The 24444-nt window shown below is 50.6% G+C and overlaps 1 protein-coding gene across 2 annotated transcripts; it reads left to right on the top strand.

Moving 5' to 3' along the window:
- SFTPB (surfactant protein B) lies at positions 9982–24006 on the top strand. Of its 2 annotated transcripts, none has more exons than XM_018055372.1 (11): positions 9982–10069; positions 10651–10778; positions 11234–11305; positions 11646–11771; positions 13363–13515; positions 13727–13816; positions 17982–18165; positions 18308–18468; positions 19282–19362; positions 20124–20208; positions 20328–24006. In XM_018055372.1, the coding sequence occupies exons 1-10, from the start codon at positions 10006–10008 to the stop codon at positions 20184–20186; spliced, it is 1122 nt and encodes a 373-aa protein (XP_017910861.1). In that variant the 5' UTR covers positions 9982–10005; the 3' UTR covers positions 20187–20208; positions 20328–24006. The 2 variants fall into 2 exon arrangements, with proteins under 2 accessions (XP_017910861.1, XP_017910860.1); XM_018055371.1 differs by having other exon boundaries at positions 9992–10069; positions 21518–21870.

The following is a 24444-nucleotide window of genomic DNA, read 5'->3' on the forward strand; positions in this document are numbered from 1 at the left end:
GTATCAATTTGTTGGTGCTCAGACTTCCTTATGGTCCTACTCTCACATCTATTTTCTTGGGCTCCCAGATCACTGCAGATGGTGATTGCAGCCATGAAATTAATAGACGCTTGCTCCTTGGAAGAAAAGCTAAGACAAACCTAGACAGCATATTAAAAAGCAGAGACATCACTTTGCCACAAATGTCCATATAGTCAAATCTATGGTTTTTCCAGTAGTCATGTATGGATGTGAGAATCAGACCATAAAGAAGGCTTAGTGCCAAAGAACTGTTACTTTCAAATCGTGGTGCTGGTAAAGACTCTTGAGAGTGCCTTGGACTGCAAGGAGATCAAAGCAATCAATTCTTAAGGAAACCAACCCTTAGTATTCATTGGAAGGACTGTTGCTGAAGCTGAAGCTCCAATACTTTGGCCAACTGATGTGAAGAGACCCTCGCTGGAAAAGACCCTGATGCTGGGAAAGATTGACAACAGGAGGAGAAGGTAGCTACAGAGGATGAGATGATTGAATGGCATCACAAACTCAGTGAACATGAGTTTGAGCAAACTCTGGGAGATAATGAAGGAAGGGGAGCCTGGCATGCTGCAATCCATGGAGATACCAAGAGTTGGATACAATTTAGTGACTCAACAACAACAAGAGGTCAAGTGTGTTCCTTTCTGAGCTGTAGAATGTGCCAGCCAATGTGAAATCCTCAGGGTTCTCTTTTCCTGGCATGGTGAGTGAAAATGTTCAAGATGGTGCTCTGTGTCAGCCTGTACCCCAGGGCGGGGCTGTGATGAGCTAGCCCCTGGCCACCCACCATGCACAAGAACTTGAACATGAAACAGACCTCTGTGGTCTTAAACCACTAAGCTTTGGAGTCTCATGGTCATAATTTCCTGAGCTTGAGGTTCCTGATGTGTGAAGAAATAGTTATCAGGGTTTCCTCCCAGTATCTGCTGTCTTCCTTTTGTGTCACTATTGCGAATTTGAGGGCCCTGTCCCCCATCACTTCAGTCATCTGCCAGGACAGAGCCTGACTCTTCCCAACCAATCACTGTGTCCCATTTTCATGGCACAGTCATGGGCTGAGGGGTGGGGTGTATCCCAATTTCAACCTTGCTTCCCAGGTGGCTCAGTGGTAAAGAATCTGCCTGCAATGCAGGAGACATGCGTTCGATCCTTGGGTGGGAAGATCCCCTGGAGAAGGGAATGGCAACCCACATCAGTATTCTTGCCTGGGAAATTCCATGGACAGAGGACCCTGGCTGCCTACAGTCCACAGAGTCACAAAGAGTCAGGCATAACTTAGCAACTAACTGAGCACGCACACACAATATGAGATATTTGCTGTGGTTTTAGAGAAGAAAGGCTTCTTCTGATCCGGCTCCCTAAACAGCACCCACTGGGTGGGAAGCTCTTTGAAGGTAAGAACAATACTGAGTTTATTCACAGATGTATCTCCAGTGCCTAGAACAGTACCTGGCACATTGCCGATTATGTATCACTGTACCTTTCTTAATTCAGTGTGTGTGTGTGCTCAGTCACTCAGTTGTGTCCGACTCTCTGTGATCCTATAGACTGTGGCCTGCCAGGTTCCTCTGTCCATGGAATTTTCCAGGCAAGAATACTGGAATGGGTTGCCAGTTCCTACAGCAGGGGATCTTCTCGACCCAGGGATTGAAGATGTGTCTCTTACATCTCCTGCATTGGCAGGTGGATTCTTTTACTGCTATGCCACTTTGGAAGTCCCCTTAATTCAGTGAAATAAATAAATAGTCATTATTCTTCAAGTCATCCCACGCTTGGTTGCTCAGTTATGTCCCACTCTTTGTGACCCCATGGACTGTAGCCCACCAGGCTCTTCTGTCCATGGGATTCTCCAGGCAAGAATACTGGAGTGGGTAGCCATTACCTTCTCCAGGGGATCTTCCTGAACCAAGGATCAAACCCATGTCTCCTGCATTGCAGGCAGATTCTCTACTGTCTGACTCACAAGGGAAGCCCCAAGTCATCACAACACAGGCTTAAAAATGGAATCAATGTGAGCGTAATAACTTGAACTTCCTGTATCTCTCCCTTCCAGTTACGGCAAGAATCTCAGCCCTTACAAAGTCTCTTCCACTCTCTGTATCTCAGGAGTTCCTGGGCTCACCCTGGTGTCCAGGAAGGCAGTGAGCATTGTGATTTAAGCTCCCAGATCATTAACTGTTCTTTGGTCAAATGAATGAACAAATGAAAGTTCTTTCTAAACTCCAAGTTCCATTGTCCTCCCTCCCTCTTTTCCCTTCTCCCAAATAAATAAATTTCTTCTTTTGAAAGAAAGTAAAACACAAGAAAAAGCTGTGCTGGGACTTCCCTGATGGTTCAGTGGTCAAGACTCCACACTTTCACTGGAGAAGGTGCAGATTCAATCCCTGGTGGAGGAACTAAGATCTTGCATGCTATGCTGCGCAGTCAACAAAATAAAATAAAATAAGTAGACAGTCAGAAGAAAAAGGGAGAAAGAAATGGCAACCACTCCAGTATTCTTGCTGGAATCCAGGATGAGGCTGGGTCTCTGTCCATTGGGTTGCACAGAGTCAGACACAACTGAAGCGACTGAGCATGCATGTATGCATTGGAGAAGGAAATGACAACCCACTCCAGTATTCTTGCCTGGAGAATCCCAGGGATGGAGGAGCCTGGTGGGTTGCCATCTATGGGGTCGCATAGAGTTGGACATGACTGAAGCGACTTAGCAGCAGCAGCAGAAAAAGAAAGAAAGGACTGTGCTGGGAAACCTGGCATTTGCCTTGTTTCCTCCCATGGGTTCTACTCCAAACCCAGAAGCTATATTCAAATACACTCCACTAGGACTTCGCTGGTGGTCCAGCAGGTAACAATCTGCCTTTCAGTGCAGGGAACAGGGGTTCAATGCCTGATCTGGGAAGATTCTACAGGCCACAGGCAACTTACTTTGTACATCAGAACTATTGAGAGTCTGTGCTCTTCAACAGGAGAAGCCACCACAATGAGAAGCCCAAACACTGCAACTAGAGAGCAGGCCCTGCTCTCCACAACTAGAGAAAGTCCACGCGCATAGCCTACCAGGCTTCTCCGTCCGTGGGATTCTCCAGGCAAGAATACTGGAGTGGGTTACCATTTCCTTCTGCAGGGGATCTTCCTGACCCAGGGATCGAACCCTGGTCTCCCGCATTGGAGGCAGACGCTTTAACCTCTGAGCCACAGGGAAGCCCTAACAAAGACCCAGCCCAGTGAAAAAGAAAGTAATTAATTAATTAATTAATTAATTTAAAAAGCACACCCCATAAAAGAACAGAGGTGGGAGAGGGGAAGAAAGTCACAGACCCTAATGAGTCACTCCAAGAGCAATGTTGGGGAAGTGCAGCCTGAAACGACAAAAGGAATTGATAGGAATTCTCCTCTTCCCTTTCATCTCTCAGAGGATATAAAAGAGATTTCAATATGCAACCTGTAACAACACTTGGCTGATCCTCTTGAGTCTCAGCTTTGAAGGCTCTCAAGTCCCCACTTTGGAGCTTCGTGTTTCTCACAATTCAAAGAAAAACAGGGGGAAAAAAGACGAAAACAAAAGACAAAACGAAAGAGAAACAGGGAAGTCCAGTAGTTAAGACTCTGTGCTTCCATTGCAGGGTACAGGTCTGATCCATGGCCAGAGAACTAAGATCCCACATGCATCGAAGCCACAGAAAAAAAGAAAAGGAAAACAGTTTTTCTCTCCTCCAGCTTGACTTATTTCTTGCCTTCTCTTCTCTCCACCCCACCCCATTTCTTTTTAACTGGGGTAAAACATTGAATTTACAATTTTAGCAATCTTTATTCCCTAGCCAGGGATTGACCCTGCACCTTCCAAATTGGAAACAAGGAGTCTTAACCACTGGACCACCGGGGAAGTTCCATTGTAACAATCTTGAGCATATAGTTCAGCGGCATTAAGCACATTCACAATATTGTGTAACCATCACCACCATCCACCTCCAGCATTTTCTCATCTTGCAAAGCTGAAATTATGTCCCCATTAAACATTAACTCCTCACTTTTTCTCCCCTCGGCCCCTGGCAACCACCACTCTACTTTCTGTCTATGAATTTGACTGCTCTAGAAATTTCATATAAACAGAACTACACATTATTTGTCCTTTTGTGTCTGACATTTCACTGAGCATCTTGTTTTTAAAGTTCGTCTATGTTGTAGCATACATCAGAATTTTATTCCTTCATATGGCCACATACTATTTCATTGCTGGTTTCCCTGGTGGCTTGGTGGTAAAGAACCTGCCTGCCAATGCAGGAGACACTGATTTGATCCCTGATCTGGGAAGATCCCAGATGCCTACAACAGAGAAACTAAGCCCCTGCACCACAACTACTGAGCCCGAGCACCCTAGAGCCCAAGCTTTGCAAGAAGAGAAGCCACCACAATGGGAAGCCCTCACACTGCAGCTATTGATAGAGAAGAGCCCCTGCTGGCCACAACTAGAGAAACCCCACAGAGCAACAAAGACCCAGCACAGCCAAAAATTAATTAATTAACTAAGTGAAAAATTCATGATATCAAAAAAAAATTGTTACTAAAAAAAACACATACAGATGGCCAAGAGGCACGTGAAAAAATGTTCAACATCACTAATTATTAAAGAGATGCAAATAAAAACTATGAGCTATCACCTCACATCAGCTAGAATGGCTATCACCAAAAAAATCCACAAACAATAAATGCCAGAGAGGATGTAGAGAGAAGGAACCCTCCACACAGTCAGTTCAGTTCAATTCAGTCACTCAGTCATGTCCAACTCTTAGTGACCCCATGAACTGCAGCATACTAGGCCTCCCTGTCCATCACCAACTCCCAGAGTCCACCCACACCCATGTCCACTGAGTTGGTGATGCCATCCAACTATTTCATCCTCTGTTGTCCCCTTCTCCTCCTGCCCTCAATCTTTCCCAGCATCAGGGTCTTTTCAAATGAGTCAGCTCTTCACATCATGTAGCCAAAGTATTGGAGTTTCAGCTTCAACATCACTCCTTCCAGTGAACACCCAGGACTGGTCTCCTTTAAGATGGACTGGTTAGATCTCCTTGCAATCCAAAGGACTCTCAAGAGTCTTCTCCAACACCACAGTTCAAAAGCATCAATTCTTTGGCGCTCAGCTTTCTTCACAGTCCAACTCTCACATCCATACATGACCACTGGAAAAACCATAGCCTTGACTAAACAGACCTTTGTTGACAAAGTAATGTCTCTGCTTTTTAATATGCTGTCTAAGTTGGTCATAACTTTCCTTCCAAGAAGTAAGCGTCTTTTAATTTCATGGCTGCAATCACCATCTGCAGTGATGTTGGAGCCCAGAAAAAGAAATTCAGCCACTGTTTCCACTGTTTCCCCATCTATTTCCCATGAAGTGATGGGACCACATGCCATGATCTTCGTTTTCTGAATGTTGAGCTTTAAGCCAACTTTTTCACTCCCCTCTTTCACTTTCATCAAGAGGCTCTTTAGTTCCACTTCACTTTCTGCCATAAGGGTGGTGTCATCTGCATATCTGAAGTTATTGATATTTCTCCCGGCAGTCTTGATTCCAGCTTGTGCTTCATCCAGCCCAGCGTTTCTCATGATGTACTCTGCATAAAAGTTAAAGAAGCAGGGTGACAATATACAGCCTTGACGTACTCCTTTTCCTATTTGGAACCAGTCTGTTTTTCTACGTCCAGTTCTAACTGTTGCTTCCTGACCTGCATACAGGTTTCTCAAGAGGCAGGTCAGGTGGTCTGGTATTCCCATCTCTTTCAGAATTTTCCACAGTTGATTGTGATCCACACAGTCAAAGGCTTTGGCATAGTCAATAAAGCAGAAATAGATGTTTTTCTGGAACTCTCTTGCTTTTTCCATGATCCAGCAGATGTTGGCAATTTGATCTCTGGTTCATCTGCCTTTTCTAAAACCAGCTTGAACATCTGGAAATTCACTGTTCACGTATTGCTGAAGTCTGGCTTGGAGAATTTTAAGCATCACTTTACTAGCGTGTGAGATGAGTGCAACTGTGCAGTAGTTTGAGCATTCCTTGGCATTGCCTTTCTTTGGGATTGGAATGAAAACTGACCTTTCCAGTCCTGTGACCACTGCTGAGTTTTCCAAATTTGTTGGCATATTGAGTGCAGCACTTCCACAGCATCATTTTCAGGATTTGAAATAGCTCAACTGGAATTCCATCACCTCCACTAGCTTTGTTCATAGTGATGCTTCCTAAGGCCTACTTGATTTCACGTTCTAAGATGTCTGGCTCTAGGTGAGTGATCACACCATCATGATTATCTGGGTCGTGAAGATCTTTTTTGTATAGTTCTTCTGTGTATTCTTGCCACCTGTTCTTAATATCTTTTGCTTCTGTTAGGTCCCTACCATTTCTGTCCTTTATTGAGCCCATCTTAGTGGGAATGTAAATTCGTACAGCCACTGTGAAGAACAGTATGGAGGTTCCTTAAAAAACTAAACATAGAACTTCTGTATGATGCTGCAATCCCACTCCTGGGCATATATCTAGCGAAAAACATGATCCAAAAGGATGCATACACCCTAGTGTTCATTGCAGCACTGTTTACAATAGCCAGGACATAGAATCAACCTAAATGTCCATCGACAGAGGACTGGATAAAGAAGATGTGGTGCATATCTACAATGGAATATCACTAAGCCATTGGAAAGATGGAATAATGCCATTTGCAGCAACATGGCTGGACCTAGAGAATGTCATGATGAGTGAAATAAGTCAGACAGAGAAGGAGAAACATTGTATGACACCCTTTATATGTGAAATCTAAAAAGAAATGATGGAAATGAACTTACTTACAAAATAGAGACTCGCAGACTTAGAGAACAAACTTGTGGTTTCAGGGTTTGAGTGGGTGGAGAGGATGGGGGAAGGAATAGTTAGGGATTTGGGGATGGTCATGTACACAGCACTGTTTAAAATGGATAACCAGCAAGGAATTCTGCTCAATGTCATTTTGTAGCCTAGATGGGAGGGGAGTTTAGGGGAGAATGGATTCATGTATTTGCATGGCTGAGTCCCTTTGCTGTTTACCTGAAACTATCACAACTTTGTTTGTTAACTGGCTATTCATCAATACAAAATAAATAGGTTAAAAAAAAAAAAAAAAGGTGGGTCAGGACAACTAGCTATACAGCACATCTATGCAGCCTCTCCCTGTAGAAGCCCAATATTATTTTCTTTCTTTTCCTTTTATTTTTTTGTTTTTCTCTTTTTTAATCTATTTTTCATTTAAGGAGAGTTGATTTACAATGTTGTGTTAATTTCTGCTATACAACAAAGTGACTCAGTTATACACACATGTGCATTCTTTTTTATATTGTTTTCCATTATGGTTTATCACAGGATGTTGAAGATAGTTCCCTGTTCTGTACAGTAGGAGTTTATTTTTTTATCCATTCTATATATAATAGTTTGCATCTACTAACCCCAAACTGCCCACCCTCTCCCCCCTCCTCCCACCCCTGAGAAGTAAAATTTTAATCATAGATTGAGATGCAGGTAACATCAAAGCAAGAAAAACCAGAGACCCACCCAGGGACCAGGAGGCCAACAATCTCACCCCTGCCCTGGGCCAAGGCAGCTCAGTCTATGACTGGTTTTGTGTGTTTATTTTATCCTCTTGGATCGCAGCTCTAAAGAGTGGGGTGACCTGGATCTCTCTTTGAGGATTTGGGGGTGAAGGGGGGCTGAAGCAGAAGAAAATAGCTTTATTACTTTGCCAGGCAAGGGGGGACACAGTGGGCTCCAGCCTCAAAAAAGTATGTGTCTTAACTTGGAGGAGTTTTATAGTAATGGTTCATACTCTACATACAGTTCATACAATGGTTTATAGTAAAGGGTGTGATCAGCTCATGGACTTTCTTCTGAGTTTGTGGTGAAGCAATTGGGAGTCAGCATCATTAATCTTCAGGTCCAACTTATCTGGGGTCTATGTGCTTAGGGGCAGCATACGAGTTACCTTCTCCCACTTGAAGGAGTTTCAGTATCTTTACTTCAAGGTGGTTGTCTGAGACATTTGGTCACCTTGTAAAATGGAAATTCTCTCTGCCCCCGACCCCTGCTCCACTCCCAGAAGCTGCCTAGGCCAACTTTATCCTCCTGCCATAGCAATTGGTTTGGAAACCTGTGACCTAATTAGAGCCAAATGTAGGCTTCCCTTCTTCTGGAGTTACTGTGTCACGAGGATGTGAGTCCAGAGCAGCAAGCATCCACAGTGCCTAGTTTCAGGACTTAATGAAGCTCAGATTCTTGATGTCTCATTGCAGACAGAATTCAGTGAGAGACAAAGTGAAAGGTAAGAAATGGATTTATTTACACAGAGACATACTCCACAGATAGAGCATGGGCTATCTCAGAAGGCGAGAGCGGCTCTTTGAGGATTTGATGGGAGCCGTGGACACACTATTCAGAAACCCCCCCAGAACACACAGTGTTGTGTTTAGCATGATGGATCTGAGACAATGCCATGTGTCCAACCCCAGGTCCCATTCCCCTGGGAGCCTGGGAGCCTGGGGTCTCCCAGCCTTCCCGCCATTAAGTGGGACAGTGTGATGGAGTCCTGCCCCACGAACTGGGAGCAGAAATGAAGGCCACTCTTGGGCCTGATCCTCAACTCCCCACTCCCCGTCTTTCTGCAGTCCAGATACAGAGGAACCAGGGGAGGACCCCAAGGCCTGGGGAACAGCAGAACAAGCGGAAGGATGGGCCTGGGCCCCAGAGTGACTGCATGAACCTGAGCCTCCCTGCTGAACCAGCCTGCCGTGCGGTGTGCTGTGAGCAAGAAGACAGTTAGACACCCTGACCATCACCCCACAGGCAGCCCCCACCCTCTGCGGCTAGGGCAGTCCCGAGTGTGCCAGGGCATCTCCTCTGTTAAACGCTCACCAGTCCCACCTTCTTAGGAGGAATTCAAACCACAGGGACCCATCTTTGTCACATGTTTACACACACTCTTGGCTGACTCCTGTGGTAGCAACAATTTGTCATACTGATGAAGGCTTGAGGCCAACAGAAACTGCCCAAACCCCTGTGCGACCTGGAGAGCCATTCAGCTATCCTGAGTCCAGTGGTACTGATTCCCACCTGCCTGAGCCAGAAGTAGCACCCGTGATCCTCTGCTGGAGAGGACTCAGCCACACTGGTGGCCACGAGCCCGCACCTGACTCCCTGCCCTCACCCCTTGTGTCTGCCCATCATGGGTGGTCAGCTTATTCCTGGATGTGCGCTGCCCGGGGGGACCTGACCAGGCAACTGTGAAGGACAGTTTCTTCCCCCTGAGCTGCCAAGCTGTGCCCGTTGTCTCAGATACTTGGGATACTTGGGCTTTTTTTTTTTTTTTTCTCTCTTTGCTTCATGTAAACGCTCTTCTGACCGATGCCAGCCATGTTCTCAGAGAAACAGAGGAGTTTTCTAGAGGAAAGAATAAGGAGAAGGTCGCGGTAGGTGGCCATCTCCAGGCTCGCCCCTCCAGGGCTTGCCCCTGGTCAAGAGCCAGGCAGGAAGCTCTTTAGAGTCATTGCTCAAGAGCAGAGGAGGCCAGAGAGGCCCCGGGTGGAGAAGGGAGGGGACTCACCCCTGCTACTCTGGTCCTGTCTCAGTTCCCCTTCCGTAACCCAGGGAGATGGGATTGGATGTGAAGGATCAAGAGCCCCCAGGTTGGAGGGAGTCCAGGGCCCTGAGAGGAAGAATGTGTGTTTGGGGGTGAGAAGGCGGCAAAGAGAGCAGGGAAGGTCGTCGGGCAAGATATGGCAGGGTGGGGGTGGCCAGGGGGGCAGGCAGGGGTATCACTGCTCGGAAGAGGTGGGGATCAAAGCATCTGGAGGGCTCTCTAGGGCAAAGGCAAACACTAAGGTCATCGCTGCTCCCACAGAGCCCTGCCCCCACACCCCAGCCCCCAGCTATAAGGGCCCCCGCCCCAAGCAGGGTGTCCAGGCTGTGGAGGTGCCATGGCCAAGTCACACCTGCTGCCATGGCTGCTGCTGCTGCCCATACTCTGTGGTCTGGGCTCTGGTGAGTCCCCCCAGCCTCCCCTTGCCTCCCCACCCTCCAGGGCTAGGTGTGCAGGGGGCATTGCAAACTTCTCCACCATTTGCTGAGCCCTGGCTCTGTCCCAAGCATTATCCTTAGTTTGGACATTATCCTCATTTTAAAGAAGAGGGAGCCTTGACTCAGAGACTCCAGGGCTTGTCCAAGGTCACACAGCTGGTAGGCACTAGAGCGTGTAGAGGGCTTCCCAGGCGATGCTATAGTAAAGAACCCGCCTGCCAATGTAGGACATGCAAGAGACATGGGTTCGATTCCTGGGTCAGGAAGATCCCCTGGGGAAGGGCATGGCAACCCACTCCAGTATTCATGCCTAGATAATCCCAGAGACAGAGAAGCCTGGGGGGGTTACAGTTCAAAGGATCTCAAACAGTTGGACACGACTGAAGCAACTTAGCATATACACACAGAGCAAGAGAAGCCAGAGCTGTCTGACTCTAGCAAGTTTAAGAGCCGTGCATCCCAGTAAAATTAGGTGTGGAGTTTGGGGGAGGCCAGTGCACCAGGTGTGGCATGGATCCCAGGGTTTCTCTGGCTTCAAACAGCAGCTGCGGGGACCACCTACTCCCTGGCCTGTGCCCAGGGCCCCACATTCTGGTGCCAAAGTCTGGAGCAAGCTTTGCAGTGCAGAGCCCTAGGGCACTGCCTGCAGGAAGTCTGGGGACATGCGGAAGCCGTGAGTACTATCCAAGGATGTAGGGAGACAAAAGGGCTCAGGGTAAAGGGTCCTGGGTAGACTCGGGATGTGCCTGATGGATTGGAGCCCCTGTAGGGGATAGGATGGGATGGAGTGGAATGGGATAGAATATGATTTGGATAGGGTGGGGTGGGATGAATGGGATGGGGTGGATGGGGTGAGATGGGATGGGATGGGATGAGATGGATGGGATAAATGAGATTGGATGGGATGGGGTGAGATGGGATCGGATGGGATGGGTGGGGTAGGATGAGTGGGATGGAATGAATGGGATGGGATGGGATGGACAGGGTGGGATGGGATGGGATGGGATGAATGGGATGGGATGGGATCATGGACACTTGCCTGTGTCTTGGAGTGCCCTATCAGCCTTAGCCACCTGAGCTGGGAGCATGCCCCCCATCACGTGCTCCACCTTGGGGCCCTCTCCTCAGGATGACCTGTGCCAGGAATGTGAGAACATCTCCCGCATCCTCACCAAGATGGCCAAGGAGGCCATTTTCCAGGTAATGAGGCCCATACCCTGAACTGAAGTTTGGAGGTTAAGAGATGGAAGAAGAGGTGAACCTCTTAAAGGAGCATCTCCAAGCTGGGGGTGATGCCTGGGTTTACCAGGGGTCTCCTGGTTGGGAGAGGGTTCTGGGAGTGATCTCAGCATCACAGTCTTTCCTAAGGGGAGCTACCCTTCCTGTGCCCAACCACTCAGCTCCTTTAGCACCCTCCCAACTCCAGAGCCCTGGGCGAAGGTGACCAGTCAGCTGGGCAGTGGCCCCATGTCCAGGGGCTCAGATGGGGCAGACTTCAGAGAGGCCAGGCTAACAGTCCTCTCTCTGGCCTGCCTCCCAGGACACAGTGCGCAAATTCCTGGAGCAGGAGTGCGATGTTCTTCCGCTGAAACTCTTGGTGCCCCAGTGTCGCCACCTGCTGGACACCTACTTCCCTCTGATCATTGACCACTTCCAGAGCCAGATGGTAAGGCCTGCCCACCTCGCCTCACAGCCTCCATGCCTGCCCTTTCCCAGAGTCACCCCCAGCACACACACACAGACACATACACGCACACATCCTACCCACACCCAGTCCAGGAAACTCAGTGCCCCTCAGCTGGTGCCCAGATTACAGCCCCACCCACTAAGCTATACACAGTGGGCCTGCACACTTGCAAACACCTACACACACCCTCACACTCTTCATACAAACATATACTGGGTCACAAATCCATACTACAGACACACTGCTGCTGCTGCTGCTGCTAAGTCACTTCAGTCATGTCCAACTCTGTGCGACCCCATAGACGTCAGCCCACCAGGCTCCCCTGTCCCTGGGATTCTCCAGGCAAGAACAATGGAGTGGGTTGCCATTTCCTTCTCCAATGCATGAAAGTGAAAAGTGAAAGTGAAGTCACTCAGTCATGTCCGACTCCCAGCGACCCCATGGACTGCAGCCTACCAGGCTCCTGCGTCCATGGGATTTTCCAGTCTCCTTTCCAGTCTCCTTTCCAGTCTCGCCTTCTCCACAGTGTCAGGTAAAACTCACAGCATCCCACAAGAATAACAAATTCTACTTTGTGCTAACTCTGAGTAGGCTCTAAGCTTTAAGTCCTTAAAATACTGTAATTAAAGGAACCTTCCAACAACTGCTTCAGAGGAGTTAACACCCAAGAATGTGTGTCCTTAGTCACGCAGTTGTGTCCGACTCTTTGCGATCCCGTGGGCTGTAGCTCACCAGGCTCCTCTGTCCACAGAATTTTCCAGGCAAGAATACTAGAGTGAGTTGCCATTCCCTTCTCCAGGGGAACTTCTCGACCCAGGGATCAAACCCCAGTCTCCTGCACTGCAGGTGAATTCTTTACCACTGAGCCACCAGGGAAGCCTTGGTGGTAAAGAATCATCTGCCAACGCAGGAGATGCAAGACACACAGGTTCGATCCCTGGGTCAGGAAGATCCCCTGGAGTAGTTAATGGCAACAAACTCCAGTATTCTTGCCTGGAAAATTCCATGGACAGAGGAGCCTGGAGGGATACAGTCAGTCCCATGGATATGACTGAACACATAAATACCCAAAGATACACAGATAATAATTGGTCAAGCTTTGATTTTGACCTCTGTCCTTTGAATTCACAACTCACATTCTTGATTAAGGAAAGGCAGCGTCCATGTAGTTTAAAGGTTTATTACAGAAAATGCAAAAAGAATAACAATTTGTCTAATAAAATTTGAGTTTCTCCTCCAGAAAAAAAATAAAAACCACATCATCTGCACACTCACACAAAAGATACAACCTCATGTACTTATACTCCTTCATTCCCACAAACATCCATGCTCACACTCATTCACACACATCCACAGACAAGTGCCCCAAAGCCCCCACATGACCTCCCTCTCTGCCTTTGGTCTCCCCCATCCCCTCTACAGAATCTTAAACCACAACCCCAAACCAGCCTGCTCCCCTCATTCCAGGCCAAAAACAGTGGCCTGGTATCTGAATCCTTGAGCCAGACTGAGCAGGAGTGGGGCTCCCTCCCCCACCCTAACCACCCCCTTACCCTGTGTTGTGCCCTAGAACCCGAAGTTCATCTGTCAGCACGTGGGCCTATGCAAGCCCAGGCACCCAGAGCCAGGGAAGGGGCCAGAGCCATGGGGTCCTCTGCTGGACAAGATGGCCCTCCCCCTGCTGCCAGGGGCCCTCCAGGCCAAGCCTGGGCCTCAGACACAGGTGAGGTGGGGATCCAGAGCAACAGGGCCACAGCCGAGGCCCTGGAGGCTGGGAGCACTTGACCTGGGAGGGGCAGAGCTGGGAAGGGCACTAGCAACTACAGACAGGGCCTAAGACGGGAGCAGGAGGAGAGGAGAAGGAGGCAAGGCTGGTGAGCAGAGCCTGGGCGAGCCTGCTGTCCAGCCTGCCTCCAGCATGATTCTTCCACCAGGACCTCTCCCAGCAGCGGTTCCCCATCCCTCTCCCCTTCTGCTGGCTCTGCCGGACTCTGATCAAACGAATCCAGGCTGTGATTCCCAAGGTGAGTCGTCCAGGGCACAGGGCTCCCCACTGCTCCACCTCCCCCATCCTTCCTCAGAGGTTAGGAGGGGGCCATTTGTGCATTGTTCCCACCCGAGGCACCCTGCCCTCGGGCTGGGCCTCTAAGTGCCAGGACTAGAGCTTCTTCAACAATTGTGAAGCCCTCACTGGGTGCCAGGCACTATGTGTGTGTTCTCAGTCACTCAGTCGTGTCCGACTCTTTGCGACTCCATGGACTGTAGCCCACCAGGCTCTTCTGTCTATGGAATTCTCTGGGCAAGAATACGGGAGTGGGTTGCCATTCCCTTCTCCAGGGGATCTTCCTGACCTAGGGATTGAATCTGCATCTCTTAGGCCTCCTGCACTGACAGGCAGATTCTTTCCCTCTGTGCCACCAGGGAAGCCCTCCAGGCACTATGCCAGGTGTCAAAATACAGAAAAGAATCTCAGTTGTCTTTGTGGAAATGCTGCTTTCAAGTTTTCTATTCAGAGTCATATCCTCATATCCTGAAGGTTGGGATATGTATGTATCAGAAACAAAGTGAAACATTGTTCCAGTAAAATCTATACCAAATTGCTGGGAAAGAAAGAAAAAGAGAGAAACAAAGAAAGAGGGAGAGAGAAATGAAGAAAGGAAGGACGGAAAAAAGAGACAGAGAAAGAAAGGGAAAGAGAGAAAGGAAGAAAGGAAGAGAGAGGAAACGGAGGGAAGGAAGAAAGCAAGAAAAGGTGCTTTCATTTTACAAAAGAAGAATTAGACACCCCATCCTTGCCCACCCTGAACATGGAGTCTTCCAAATTTTGTAGTGACCATCGCCCGACAGCCCTGCCTTGAAATGGGGCCCAAGTGAGGAGAGACATGCCCTGTTGGCCCTTCCAGATGGGGCCAGTATGGCTGCCTGCTCCCTGAGGGCGTGTCCACCCTCCTGAGTCTGCATTGCAGCGGGAGAGATTTTTTTCAGGTAGTGATGAGTTAGAGCAGAGAATTAAGACAGATGAGGGAAGGAAGAGTGACAGGAGAATGCGGGTGGGATGGTTGGTCAGAAAGCATCCCTGAGGTTAAGTTGAGACCTGAGGAACAACTAGGACCAATGGGCAGAGTCTTAAGCAGAATGAGCTTGGGCTGCAGCACGCAGCCTGCAGGGAGAGGTTGAGAAGAGAGCAGAGGGTAGGCCAAGTGAAGGGACCCTGGGCTTTGTTCTGCTGCTTCTTTCTTACGGTTTTATTTATTTATTCATTTCCGGCTACGCTGGGTCTTTGTTGCTGCACAGGCTTTTCTCTAGCTGCAGAGCTCAGGCTTCTCACTTCTGTGGCTTCTCTTGTTGCGGTGCACAGACTCAGCCGTTGTGGCGCACGGGCTCAGTCGTTGCAGAGCACGGGCTCAGTCGTTGTGGCGCACGGGCTCAGTCATTGTGGCGCACGGGCTCAGTCGTTGTGGCGCATGGGCTCAGTCGTTGCGGTGCACGGGCTCAGTCGTTGTGGCACATGGGCTTAGCTGCGTGTGGGATCTTCTTGGGGAAGGGAGCGAACCTGTGGCTCCTACATTGCATATGGAATCTTTACCACTCGGCCACCAGGAAAGCCCTGGGCTTTCTTCTGAAGGCAGTACACAGCTGTGGAAGGGTTTCAGACAGGAGGAGCCATGACTGGATTTACACTTTAGCAAGATCGCTCTCCTGGTGTTTGAAGATGGTATCAGGCAGAAGGGAGGGAACAATGAGAGCAAGGTGAGTCCTTAGGAGACCACGGCAGGAAGCACGGTGGGCCTGGAACTAGCAGGGGGACTGGGGTCTGTCTGGGAGGTGGGCTCCGCAGGACTCGGTGATGGAGGTCTGTCTGGGAGGTGGGCTCCACAGGGGCATGAAGACAAGTGGGGAGTCAGCCATGATTCTATGGACTTTGGCTTGAGCAACAGGCTCTTTGGAATGCCCCCCACCCCCCACTAAAATGGGTGGATTTGAGAAGAAACATGTCTGGGCAGAAAAATTAGGACTTCTCTCCTGGCCGTGATAAGTTCGAGTTGCCTGTATAACACACAGGAGGAGGCGACAAGCAGGCAGCCTGCCAGATCGCTGGCCAGGTCCAGAGACGTCAGTCTGAGAGTCGTGGCTACAGACAAGATTTAAATCCAAGATTTAAATCCAGGGATGTGGGGTGGACCAGGTGGAGGAAGAAGAAAAAGCCAGCAAAAGAGCCTGAGGAGGGACAGCCAGGGAGGTGGGGACACCACAGCGTGAGGATGTGGAGCCTGAGAGAAGAAAGCACTTCAGCATGGAGGGAGTGGTCACTGGGGTGAAATCTGCTGACGGGTCGACGAGACATGACCGGGGGGTTGCTGGTGACCTTGAAAGCTGTTTTGGAGGAGTTCCAGAGACAGAACTACAGCATTCAGTATTGATAACTCTTGAAGTTTTTCTGGGAAGGGAAGAAAAGATGGGTGAGACTTTGGGTTTGTTTCTTTTGTTTTTACTTTTTGGCCTGTGGGATCTTAGTTCCCTGACCAGGGATTGAACCTGCGGCTCCTGCAGTAGAAGCACAGTCTTAGCCACAGGACCCCCAGGGAAGCCCCAAGATGGGTGAGAGTTTTTAATGACAGAAGCTATTTTAGCATGTTCACATGCTGATGAAAGGGAAGGGCAGGAGGGAGAAGCAACGAAGCAGAACAGAGGGGGATGCAGGGTGGACCCTGTGCACAAGGAGATGCCCAGCCTTTGACAGAGCTGGGGCCCCTCATCATAGCGGGAGGAGAGGACGAGTTGGGATCTGATGCAAGCAAAACGGGTCCTGTGGTGAGATGCGTCATTTGGAAGGTGTCACATCCCCAAAATATACATGTCCCCCTGTTCTACTCCTTCCTTGGCTGTCCTGATGCTGAGGGACAGCAGGGGCTTCAGGCAGGAACAGGGCCCAGGCCAGCCTGCGGCATACCGGTCCTTTTTTTAAAATTGAAGTATGCTGCTGCTGCTGCTGCTGGTAAGTAGTGTCAGTCGTGTCCGACTCTGTGACCCCATAGACAGCAGCCCACCAGGTTCCCCCATCCCTGGGATTCTCCAGGCAAGAACACTGGAGTGGGTTGCCATTGCCTTCTCCAATGCATGAAAGTGGAAAGTGAAAAGTGAAAGTGAAGTTGCTCAGTCGTGTCTGACTCTTAGTGACCTCATGGACTATAGCCTACCAGGCTCCTCTGTCCATGGGGTTCTCCAGGCAAAAGTACTGGAGTGGGTTGCCATTGCCTTCTCTGAAAATTGAAGTATAGTTGATGTACAAGGCTTCCTGATGGCTCAGCAGGTAAAAATCTGACTCAGGAGGTGCAGGTAGGATCCCTGGGTCGAGAAGATCCCCTAGAGGAGGAAATGACAACCCACTCCAGTATTCTTGCCTGGGAAATCCCATGGATAGAGGAACCTGGCAGGCTACGGTCCATAGGGTCGCAAAGAATCGAACACAGCTGAAGCAACCGGGGACACACACACAAACATAGTTGATGTACAATATTATATAACTCACAAGTGTACAATATAGTGATTCACAACTTTCAAAGGTTATACTCCATTTATAGTTATTTAAAATATTGGCTATATTCCCTGAGACGTGCAGTAGATCCCTGTAGCTTATTTCACGTATGAAAGTTCTTTACCTGAATTGGCTGAATGAATAAAGGAGTGGAGGAATAAGCGTGCCTGCATCCTCTCTCCTTGCTCTTCAGCAGGGAGGTTGTGTTTGGAATCAAGGGTGGGGTGGGGTGGGGATACTCCTTACTTCCCCATGGGGCTCCTGAAACCAGGGACTGCTTGACTCTGGGAGCCACAGACAGGAGCTTGTCCACCTGTGGGGGAAGCATGGCACTGCCAGGTTAGGAGGGAAAAGACTCGGGTTGGTTCTGCCTCTGCCCCAGGCTGCCATGCAGCCTGAGCAATGTCCACTTCTCTGAGAAACTCTGGAATTTCAACAATTCCAGAGTCTTTGAAGTCAGAGTTGGGGTCTATGGCCTGGTTCTCGCACCAGCTCAGTGACTCTGGACAAGTCCCCTGGACTCCCTGATGTTCAGCGTCTGTCTGCAAATAGCATGATAATTCTCCAAGGCGTCCAGGGAAGGTCTGCAAAGCACCCTGAGCAGGTCTTTCGGGGGAAGGTCCCACTCTGTCCTTTCTTGGCCCCCACCCCAGGGTGTACTGGCCATGACTGTGGCCCAGGTGTGCCACGTGGTCCCCCTGCTGGTGGGCGGCATCTGCCAGTGCCTGGTTGAGCGCTACTCTGTCATCCTCCTGGACACGCTGCTAGGCCGCATGCTGCCCCAGCTGGTCTGCGGCCTCGTCCTCCGGTGCTCCAGCGAGGACAGCGCTGGCCCAGGTGAGCCTGCCGCCCCAGCCCCTGCCCATCACCTGCTCCCACCTCCTCCCCTGCCAACCACAGCCCTGCATGACCCTCCCCTTCTTGGGTCCACCTGCACTTTGCCAGTGAGGACAGGAACGCGGCTGTTTTTTCTCTCTAGCCCTCCCTGCCCTGGGGTCCCTGCCTGGAGAATGGCTGCCACAAGACTCTGAGTGCCAGCTCTGCGTGTTTGTGACCACTCAGGCAGGGAACAGCAGTGAGCAGGCCATGCCACAGGCAATGCGCCAGGCCTGCCTGGGCACCTGGCTGGACAGGCAAAAGGTGAGGGGCAGGCGTGCGGGGGGCTTGGGACCCAGGAGCTGCCCAAGGGGGAGGGTTGGGTCCAAGACAGGTTTCCCAGACAGAGATACACAGAGTGGGCTGGACTTCTGCCCTTAAGGTGCTCAGACACAGACAGGACGCAGGACAAACAATGATATCGTTGTAACTTAGGGCAAAAGGTCAGGAGATGTCTCTGACCCAGGGGCATGGGCTCAGGAGGATGAGCAGGCCTCCGTCATGGACCAGGAGAGAGGCCCGGTCATCCGCCAGGAGATGAGTAATGCCAGGCCAGCTGAGCAAGAGAAGGCCTGGCCTCCTCTCCAGGTCCCAGTCCTGTCCCTGCCCCAGGGCTCCTCCCGGTGTGACTCAGTGGGGACCAAGCCACCGGCAGGAGAGACCTGGGCCTGGGGTCCCGGAGCCCTGGTGTTCTCTGAGAGTGGGTGACACGCCTGCTGACTCCTGGATAAGGCCGCTTTCCGCACAGTGCTCCCCTTGTCAGGTCTCTAGGAACAGATGAACTTCAGGGTGGCTTCCAGAACTGAAATGGAGAGGGGAGGGAAGAATGGGGTCAGGTTCTGCCCCTCAGTCTCCATCTCTGAGGTCCCTGGTTTTCCTGACGGAAACCCCCATTTCCACCCAGTGGCTTGTTCAGTCTTACAGCCAGAGCTGCTCACTGGGGGCCGAGGGCTGGACCTACACCAGGCCCAGGGAGCTCTGAGGGGATCCACATAAGTGGGGAGGCCAGACGATAAGGCAGGAGGGCCCTGCCCCGGGCCTGGGTCCACCTAGCCCTGTGTCTGTCTCCTCCCTCAGTGTGAGCAGTTTGTGGAGGAGCATGCGCCCCGGCTACAGACTCTGGTGTCCAGCGGCTGGGATGCCCACATGGCCTGCCAGGTATCCTCACCCCTTCCAGCTGGTTCCAGGACTTGCCTCAGCTCCCAGAGTCCTTCCCCAACCCCAGCCCCCTGCTCTAGTCCATAGTTCTCAGTGCAGGGCAGCCCCAGGAGTGCCGGCCCACGACTGGGTGGTGTCCTCCTATGTTTTACTATAGACAAGGCAGTCTCAGAGAAGTCAAGAAAACGCCACAAAAGGATGAAAAGGGGGGAGTATGGGAAGGAAGGAGCTTCCCAGATGGCGCTAGTGGTAAAGAACCTGCCTGCCAATGCAGGAGACCTGGGTTCAATCCCTGGGTCGGGAAGACGCCCTGGAGAAGGAAATGACAACCGACTCCAGTACTCTTGCCTGAAGAATCCCATGGACAGAGGAGCTTGGCAGGCTCCAGTCCAGAGGGTCGCAAAGAGTCAAACAGGACTGAAGGGACTGAGCGTGTGGGAAGGGGGACAGCCTTAACGAGTGTGGTTTGATGTGTTTCCGGGGATGGGGGTTGTTCACTGAGCAGTGTGTGCTTAGTGGGGGTGGGGGCGGGTACAAATTGTGTGTCCTGGGGCAAGTATACCCCTCCTCTGGCTCCACACCCTGAAGGCCTGTGTCTTGGAGGGTAGCCTGAGGGATCCACAAGGTCACACCAAGAACGCTCGCAAGGTGGCAGGTGGAGTGAGAGCTGCCCCTATGGGGGTGGGGGAAGCCTCCCCAGCCTCTTAGAGCTGGGAATCAGGGGTGCAAGGCCTCAGGGCCCTAATACTGTCCCATGGCAGGCCCTGGGGACATGTGCGACTCCATTCAGTCCTCTCCAGTGTATCCACAGCCCCCACTTCTGATGAGAACGCACAGCCATGGCAGGTGAGTCCAGACTCCCACTGATGGAAGCGGGGGCGGCCCTGCCCCCATCGGGAGGCGGGGGCTCTTCTGTCCCCAAGCAGGAAGAGGCAGCCTCCGATCTTCCATCCTCCTCCACACAGGCTGAACTCAAGGCTCCTGAGGGCCCCGGCAGCACCATCTCGACTGTCCTCTCTCAAACCCGCTCACCCCTCTGCCCAGATCCCCGTGGTGTTCAGTGCCAGGCCCGGCTCCCAGCTTGCTGGCCCTCCCCCAGCCCAGAGGGAAGCTTCCGCGCCTGACCATGGCTTTCCCCTCACAGACCACCCTCTGCATGCACTGATCCTCAGTACCAAATGTGCTTGCACCAAGCCCTGCCTTTCCTGAAACTCAGGGGACACCAGACTTTGCTCCCCAAAGATGTCAGGAACTCCTCCATCGCCTGACTCCTCCTACCTGAGACTCCTCCCTGTCTCCCTCAATGTCACTGGGTCAGAGGTGACCACTTAGGACAGAGTGGGGGTCAGAGGCAGACTCCATGCCAGGTGCCTCCGGAGAGGGAAGCGCCCCTGAGAAGAGACCTGGCAACTTCACAGTTCTGTCCAGAGCAAGCCCCCAACATGAAGGTCATGTATTCATCTCTTCTCACTCGTTTTTTTACAATGCAATGAGTACCTGTGACCAGGCCACATTCTTGGAGCAAGAGCTAGAGGTGTGAATAAAAGAGTGAGCTCCCCCTTCACCCTCCTGGAGCTCACGCCCCAGGGCCCATCTGCGGGTGGAGGGAAGTCCAGCCTGCTCCAGAGACCCTCCAGAATCACGAGCCCCTGGGGGAGGTGGTGGGGAGGAAGTGTCTGTGACAATTCAGACCCTCCCTGCAGGGACAAGTTTAATGTCATCCCTCCCCATTGATGGCAGCTTCTGGGGCCAGGGGGTGGGGGTGGGGGTCAGGGAGCTGCCAGAAAGAGCTGGGCCTTCCAGCCCTGTTGAAACAGGAAGAGGAGTGGTTGGCACAGAAGGCCTGGGCTCTGGTCTGAACTCTGCCAGCCCCTGGCCGTGGGTCCCCAGCCAAGACACACCACCCCTCTCTGGCCCTCACTCTTCTCAGTGACAAAGGCAGAGCTGGGTGAGGTGGTCTTCAGGACTCTCCATATGACAAGACCCCACCTCTGGCTTCCTGCCCTGCCCACACTGAGAAGAAGCGTGGGCTTCATTCCCATGCCCCCCTTCCCCATCTCCTTTCCTCCAAAGGCTCTGAGGCTGGTAGGCCACAGGCCTGCAGATTGTGCCTTCAGTCCTGGGTCAGCCTGGTATGTCTTATCTCTAACCACAGCCTGGAACCAGAGGCACTTCCATCCACTTTGGGAGTGAGATGTGGCGAAGGCCTCATCTTCTGGGCAAGGAATGCAGATGGGGCCTCCAGCCCAGGGCCACCTGCACATCCCACCAGAGCCAGCCCAACGCTCACAACACCCCCAGCACTGGGCTGAGGCGACCTTGTCGTGGGCTCTCAGTCCTTCTCCAAGTCCTGGCGTCAAGAGGACAGTGGGGGGAGAATCCTGTCCTGGCATCACTCCCATCTCCATGTGCATGAGATACTAGCTTTTACGATCACTCTGCAAACACTTTCACAGAATTAAAAATTCAGAAGAATAAAAGTGGGAACAGAAAGTCCCAGAAAAGACAGACACATGAAATCCTTAAACTTTTTTTAAACATCAAGAAATCCCTGGTGTGGTCGAAAATGGGCACAGCGGGGCTCAATGCTGGTGGACGGTAATTAGGCACGTTGTATGTGAATGTTTTCCTGTTGCTTTTTGTTAAGACGTAAAAGGGGGTTTTCTTTTTATCTTTTTGTACGGTTGTTGTTCAGTTGTGTGTGACTCTTTGCAACCCCATGGACTGCAGCACTGTTGAACTTCCAACTTTTGTTAGAAATGTGAGGGTGGCTCGATTTCCTGCTGTGATTTATCTCCTCAAAGCTCGCATGGGGCTGGGCACACTGAGGATTGGTTCCCAGGTAATACAGCGCCTGTAACGATGCCAACAAAGTGCCATCTCCTTGTCCTGAAAGGAAACACACTGCCCTTTAAGATGCTGCGGAAGCCGCAGCCCCTCCCTGAAGGTAAGCCAGGCTGGGGGCTGCCTCACTCTGCTCCGTGTTGGCGAAAGAGATGCCCGTGTCGCCTCTTTCTCCTGTCACTGCCTCCAGCCTGATCCCTACCTGTGACCCTGCCCCCACCAAAGAGTCCTTCCACTGAGATGAGCTAGGGTGCCCTAAACTCCAAATATGCCCTGCAGAATTAATCTTCAGCATTACAGACCTAAATGCCTGGAAGTGTCCCTTCACTTATAAAAGAGCTTTTGTCATTACGTCTCCTAGCATGAAAAAAATACACATTTTTAGAAAGGATCCTGATGCTGGGAAAGACTGAGGGCAAGAGGAGAAAAGGGGACAACAGAGAATGAGAAGGTTGGATGGCATCACCGACTCAACAGACCTGAGTCTGAGCAAACTCAGGGATATAGTGAAAGACAGGGAAGCCTGGTGTGCTGCAGTTCGTGGGGACGCAAAGAGTCGGACACGACTTAGCAACTGAACAACAATAACCACATGTTTATTGTAGAAAATTCAGAAACTGCAGATGAGAAAAGAGTAGAAATCACCCACAATCCTACCAGTCCCAGGAGAGAGCCATAGCAGACGGAGACTGTGCCCCTGAACTACAGACTTTTCCAGTCCACCTGGCTACACTTTGGTTCTACCCTGAACGGCTCCACTGTTCAAGCAGGGAAAGCTTATTATACAACCTCCTGTCGGGGCAGGGACGGACACAAACCCTTGGCCTCAGAATTTGAAGTTTTAAAGAAGTCTTCTTGTAAATCTATAGCAGACCTTTGTCTTGAATGCCATCACTTCAATTACAAGTTCAAGCTCTCTGAGACAAAGAGTGTTTTACATTTTGAAAAAAGCTTGGTTGGGAAGATGAAGATCTACAGCCTGGAGGAGAGGAGGCATTAACTGTTAACCCTGGAAGCAAGCATAACAATGAGCTCCTGATAGCCGAAGAGGAGGCCTCATTCAAAAGGCCAGGAACTGGGACTTCCCTGGTGGCCCAGTGGTTAATAATCTGCCTTTCAATTCAGGGGATGCAGGTTCGATCCCTGGTCAGGGAACTAAGATCCCACATGCCGTGGAGCAACTAAGCCTGTACACTGCAGCCACTGAGCCCACACGCTCTGGAGCCCATGTGCCATGACGAAAGAGCCCACATGATGCAATGAAGATTCCATGTGCCACAGCTAAGACTCAGGGCAGCCAAATAAATACATAAATAAAAAGTTAAAAAAAAAAAAAAGATCAGGAGCTGATCCCCTGTGGGAGGAGAGAACTGGCAGGAAGAGCCAACCTCTGTCTCCAGCTGAGACGCAGGAGTCCCTGAGATGTGTTCAGCACCCTGCACTCCCAAAGAAGGTGGGAAGGAGAAGCCCCAGGAGGGGTTAGGGCCCCAGTGCATGGGGGGCTTGTTCTTCAGTTGCCAGGGTATGGCCTGAGGAGGACACATCAGAGTGGACTCTGGGAGGGACCCAGGTAGGAGGGCTTGGGGGCTGCCTCAGAGGGAGCCCCTCAGTCAGTCACTTCAGTTTAGTCGCTCAGTCACGTCTGACTCTTTGCAGCCCCATGGACTGTAGCATGCCAGGCTTCCCTGTCCATCACTAACTCCAACATATCACTGCTAATTGCTTTTTTTATAAAACCTTTTTGTTTTTTAAAGCAACTATTATCAACAATGTTGTGAAGAATAAAAATCCTGGCAGTAACATCTTTGTTTACCAGTCCAATTATTTCCTTAGAATCAATTCCAACTCAAACTTATGAGTTGATGCCATCCAACCATCTCATCCTCTGTTGCCCCCTTCTCCTCCTGACTTCAATCTTTCCCAGCATCAAGGTCTTTTCCAATAAGTTGGCTCTTCACATCAGAGTACTGGAGTTTCAGCTTCAGCATCAGTCCTTCCAATGAATATTCAGGACTGGTTTCCTTAAGGATTGACTGGCTTGATCTCTTTGCAGTCCAAGGGACTCTAGAGTCTTATCCAACACCACCATTCAAAAGCATCAGTTCTTCAGTGCTCAGATTTCTTTATGGTCCTATACTCACATCCATACATGATTATTGGAAAAACTATAGCTTTGACTAGACAGACTGTCATCAGCAAAGTGATGTCTCTGCTTTTTAATATGCTGTCTAGGTTGGT

This window comes from Capra hircus, chromosome 11 (assembly GCF_001704415.2).
Source record: "Capra hircus breed San Clemente chromosome 11, ASM170441v1, whole genome shotgun sequence".
NCBI lineage: Eukaryota > Metazoa > Chordata > Mammalia > Artiodactyla > Bovidae > Capra > Capra hircus.

What these genes read in the sequence shown, in the direction of transcription:
- SFTPB (XM_018055372.1), top strand. Translation starts at nt 10,006, where the DNA reads ATGGCCAAGTCACACCTGCTGCCATGGCTGCTGCTGCTGCCCATACTC. An exon ending in TCTGGGGACATGCGGAAGCC is followed by an intron (nt 10,779 to 11,233) that starts GTGAGTACTATC and finishes CCCTCTCCTCAG; the next exon opens with GATGACCTGTGCCAGGAATG. An exon ending in TCCAGGCTGTGATTCCCAAG is followed by an intron (nt 13,817 to 17,981) that starts GTGAGTCGTCCA and finishes CCCCCACCCCAG; the next exon opens with GGTGTACTGGCCATGACTGT.